The following is a 4,747-nucleotide window of genomic DNA, read 5'->3' as shown; positions in this document are numbered from 1 at the left end:
CTTTAGTATAATGTAACAACAATTTACTTTTTCCACACAAATAAAAAAACAACAATACACACAGAATCAAAATGTTTTCAACTTAACTTAAAAAAAAAACTAAAGCCGGCACTCACTAAAACTACCCCAGTTCTCCACGTTGCAGGCCTGAATGTAGCTTGAGTGCGTTGTAGCCTTAAATGGCTATTTTAACCAACTGGATAATGCACAGGTACCTTTATGATGCTGCACACCTCCACGTGCAGGTAACAGACAAGATTGGAGAGAGAACAGGAAAGTCAACCTTCTGATGAGAACGATGGTTTAAACAGCAATCGGTGTCAGCACGGTCCTCCTAGGTATGATTCTCGGTCCTGTAGGCGTTGCAATAGAGTTAGCTTGTTGCTAACACCCCCAGCAATGTCCACGTTAGCATTAGCTACTGGTCTAGCAGCCAATAAACTTAGCCTGTGGAGTTGTACACTTCACAGAAAACTTTGTCCGTTTCCTAGGCTTATGAAAGCGTTCTGTCCGTACACTTTCTCCCAAAACAGCAAAAGTTACTTATCCATCCGAGATTCACTCTTACTCCCACGACACGTTCCTCCGTTCACCCCAATCTTCCTTCTTCTTCTCTCCTTTTTTTTCTTTTCTCTCCCCGGCTCTAGCTCCACCCACACCCTGCTTCTTTTTCTCCCCACAGTTTTAAGGCTCTAACAGAAACTTAACCAAACTTAACTTTGGTTTTTAYAAAATAACAATGAAACACTTCAATATGTTCAGCATTTTCAATCCAGKTAGCAAAATAAAATTTACATTTACAATTTATACATTTTTTGAACATGAACTTCACATAAGAAATATTAAACCTTTTTAATCCTATTTATTCTACAAATGAACTTACTTTTTAAACTGTTATTTATCACCCTTTATGTATTTTAAGGCCTAATCTTCAAAGGGCTACAGTAGTATTGTCTGTGGCTTTGTAACTGGGGTCCCTGGACAGAGCTGTTTGGGGGGCCGTGGAATGAAACAGTTTGTGAACCCCTGATCTAAACTACTTACCTGGTTTATAAATTCTTCAACTAAACATCAGGGCTGTCTGTCTCTGTCTATTGTTTTTGCTAAAAATGAAACAAGTTAATTTAAAAGTGAAATCTGTCAATTTTTGATTTCACTCATTAAACACATGATTGACGGTGTTTCTGTCCTCAGGTTGTCCTGCTCAGGCCGTGGAGTGCAGAAACCCATCTGAAGTGTTTCAGGGATGCATGAGGCTCCTAGCTCTGGACAACCAACCTGTTGATCTGATTAAAGTGCAGCAAAGACTCCTGGGAAACTACAGCCGCCTGCAGATTGACATGTGTGGCATCATTGACAGGTTGGTAAAAGTAACGTTTGAATTATATATTTTTTCTTTTACATGTTCATTCTTTAATGACAAACTGATTTTATATCCATTATTTTTGAAAATAAGTCTTCTGTTTACTGTTTTATTCCAAATTAAGATTTCATATTTGATGTGGGATTAGAATATCAATGCTGGTGTCTGTCCCTGGTTCAGTGTTTTTCTGTTTTAATCATCTGCATAGCTGCCATAATAATAAAGAGGAAAACACTACAGAGGCTCATTAAGTTCACAGGCATGATAAAAATATTTTTTATCGTGCTGAAATGAATAATGGTTTTGATCTCAAGTGAAATTTTTGCTAATTGTGATTTTTCAAAATAATGTTTTATTTATTTATTGGTCTTTTTTCTCAGTGGTCCTTCATGCCTAAATGTAGAGAAAACACCATTAATCACCTAAACTGGTAATCTTATTAAGGATTGTGTTCGATTTATTTCAAAAATACACAAAGAGGGAAAAAATACATTTGTTATCACTAATAAGCTAAAATCCAAGTAAAACTCGAAGATTAGCATTCTGCCTTAAACATTTGGCTCAATGTCATTTAAATTCTGAAGGGAAAACTGGGGGAAAAAACAACGTTTTTCTTTCTCTGCTTACTATTGGCAACTTGTCTTGTCTTGCTGGGATTGATGTTCCAGAAGTTTAATTAACGATTAAATGAACTGACACCAGTGGGAACATTCAAGTAATGACACAGTCAGAGACTTAAATGATCTCTTTTATAAAGGTCTGAAATCAGAATAAAAGTTTCCTTAGTGCTTGGATGTGACAAATGTAAAAGTTTATGGCTTTTTGTCTCTTAATTTATCCCAAGATCTGAGGTAAACAGACAGGTGGGGCGTTAAACTCCTCTTTTCTTCTCATCATTTAAACCCAAACTAATCCTTCTGTATACTAAATGTATCTCTCTATTTTCTGAATCAACTTGTGAGTGACAAATTAGATTTTTTTATAATTAAACAAAAAAAGTATTAAAAGAAAATCCATCCATTTGGCACCAGAGCAGGCATTTGATTCGCTATTTGTTCATCTTTTTTGTATTAAATTTAAGAGGCTGGCAAGTTTTCTGTTTGTTGAGCTAAAGTAAGTATTTAGTGGATAAATTATTAACATTTTACTTCCTTGCTGAAGTGGCAATTAAATAAAACAGTTGATTGGATTTTCATTTAACTGTCTTGGATGAACACAGACAACATGGCACTGCTTTTCTAGCATTTGGTGGGAAGTGGAAACACTGGAAACAGATCAAATCAAATTTGCTTCATTTGGAAAATTATTTAAAAAAAAACCAGTTGAACACAGTTCCAGTTTCTAACCTGATAAACAGGGAACAAGTTCCTTTGTGTGACTGAGCGAGTAAACGATTTAAAGCTTGATAAATGAAGCTGTCAAGGTGGTAATTCTGACCTTTTTGTTATTATCAGGTATTCAACAGCATCATATTATCAGTGGTGGATTAAGTACTTCGTTACCTTGAGTCAAAGTACTGGTCAAATATTATACAGTACCAATAAAAGTAAAAGTAGCTCTGTCAAATTATTACTCAAGTGAAAGGATTAAGTGCTTTCAAAAATACTCAAGTACTGAAAGTACTTAAAGTTTAGAAGTTTTTTTGATCGTAGACGAGAATAATTGGATTTTTTCTGCTATATTGGACAGATGAGTAACTATAATAATAATAATAATAATAATAATAATAATAATAATAATAATAATACATTAGTCTTATATACCACTTTTCTAGATGTTTTACAATTCCATACATTATTCAATCCAGCTCATTTAGTCTCTACATAGTCACCACTTTAAGGCTTGGACAAGATTTTGATAGAACCAAATATAAGTGACTAATTCATGTGCTCAGAAACTAATCTGAGCTTTTTATTTATTTGTAATATTGTAAGCCAGCTACTGATGTGATTAATGAAAAGCCGGCACCGGTAACTGAGAGGCCGGTACTGGCAAATGAGGAGGAGACTATTCATTTGCGTTAGCATCGGAGAGGCTAGCGACTAGCATACCTAGGCTAGTAACTGGATTGCCAACTCCTTCCACAGTTCCACTGTTCATTAGCATGGATAAGCTGGCAAATCATTGGAGAGGCTAGCGTCTACAATGCATCGGTTTCTCACCTACTTTATTAGACACAAACTTTTTTGAATAAAGAAAACTTCCTCAACAAAAATGGTTGACAAAACCTATAAGTGACATGCACTGACAGGCAATCCAGTTTCTGGCCTAGGCATGCTAGTCGCTAGACTCTCCAATGCTAATGCCAGTTTATCCATGCTAGTTGCTAGCCTCTCTGATCTGATTCTAATGCAAATGAATAGTCTCTTTCTCATTTGCCAGCTCTGGCCTCTCAGTTACCAGGACCAGCTGCTCTGTTAGCGGTGCCAGGCTATCATTAATCAGATCAATAGCTGACTTAGGAATAGATATAGCCTCCTGCTACAAGGATGCAGCAATCGCTGTTGCGCATTAGTCGTAATTTTGGTCCTCATACCTCGCCATAGGTCCCAATACTCGCACTACACCCCACTCTTTATTTATAGTTGGCAGACTGAATTAAGTGCATTACTGCCACCACTAGACTTGGTGGGCATTGCCATATTTCTGCCTTTTAATTCAAAATGTCTCATAGAGTGGTGAAATGAGGGGTTATACACTTCACTGAAGTCCACTTGGATGCGGGCTTAGCCAAAGTGTGGATCAAGGGGGTACAAAGAGGGCGGGGGGAAAGACCATTTTGGATCACTGGGACACATTATGCACTTAAACACTTCAGTGGAACGCACATGGGTGGAAGTGCAAGTACTGCAACCGGGCCATAGTGTACCTACAAGGCAACACTTGTAGGACAAAATTCTTCTTCTTCTTCTTACAACCAGTTTAAAGCTGCATATCAGCACCTACTGTATCAGGGTGTAGTGTGCAATTTTAATGTGTCTGTGGAACAAAATTAACGTAAACTACACAAACATGCGCAAAGAAAGAAAAGCAAAGAAAGTAACTAAAGGTTTTAGAGACATGTAGTGGAGTAAAAAGTATTATTTTGTCATTAAAATGTAGGGGAATAAAAGAAAAAGTAAAACACAAAAAATGTCCCTCGCACAGTGACTGCTGGATATGGGCACCAGTGACCCCCATGACCCTTAAAGGAAGAAGCAGGGATGGATGGATGGATGGATGGATGGATGGATGGATGGATGGATGGATGGATGGATGGATGGATGGATGGATGGATGGATAGTCTGTGTGACTGGACATTTGTTGGTCTGTTTGTCACTGTCTGTGGTGCATGACTGTTACTGTGTAACAGTTCAACAGTGTGTGTGTGTGTGTGTGTGTGTG

General features: G+C 37.3%; 1 protein-coding gene across 1 annotated transcript in view; it reads left to right on the top strand.

The window, feature by feature from the left end:
• Window positions 1–4,747, top strand: part of LOC106524099 (contactin-associated protein-like 4) — a gene marked incomplete at its 5' end in the record, with an annotated part of 134,188 nt that overhangs the window by 83,162 nt on the left and 46,279 nt on the right. The window contains 1 exon segment of the mRNA XM_014017758.1: window positions 1,195–1,360. Coding sequence (XP_013873212.1) covers window positions 1,195–1,360 — 166 coding nt within the window.

This window comes from Austrofundulus limnaeus, unplaced genomic scaffold, assembly GCF_001266775.1.
Source record: "Austrofundulus limnaeus strain Quisiro unplaced genomic scaffold, Austrofundulus_limnaeus-1.0 Scaffold176, whole genome shotgun sequence".
Lineage (NCBI taxonomy): Eukaryota > Metazoa > Chordata > Actinopteri > Cyprinodontiformes > Rivulidae > Austrofundulus > Austrofundulus limnaeus.
The sequence above is the reverse complement of the archived record's forward strand: the minus strand, read 5'-3'. Positions and strand labels throughout refer to the sequence as shown.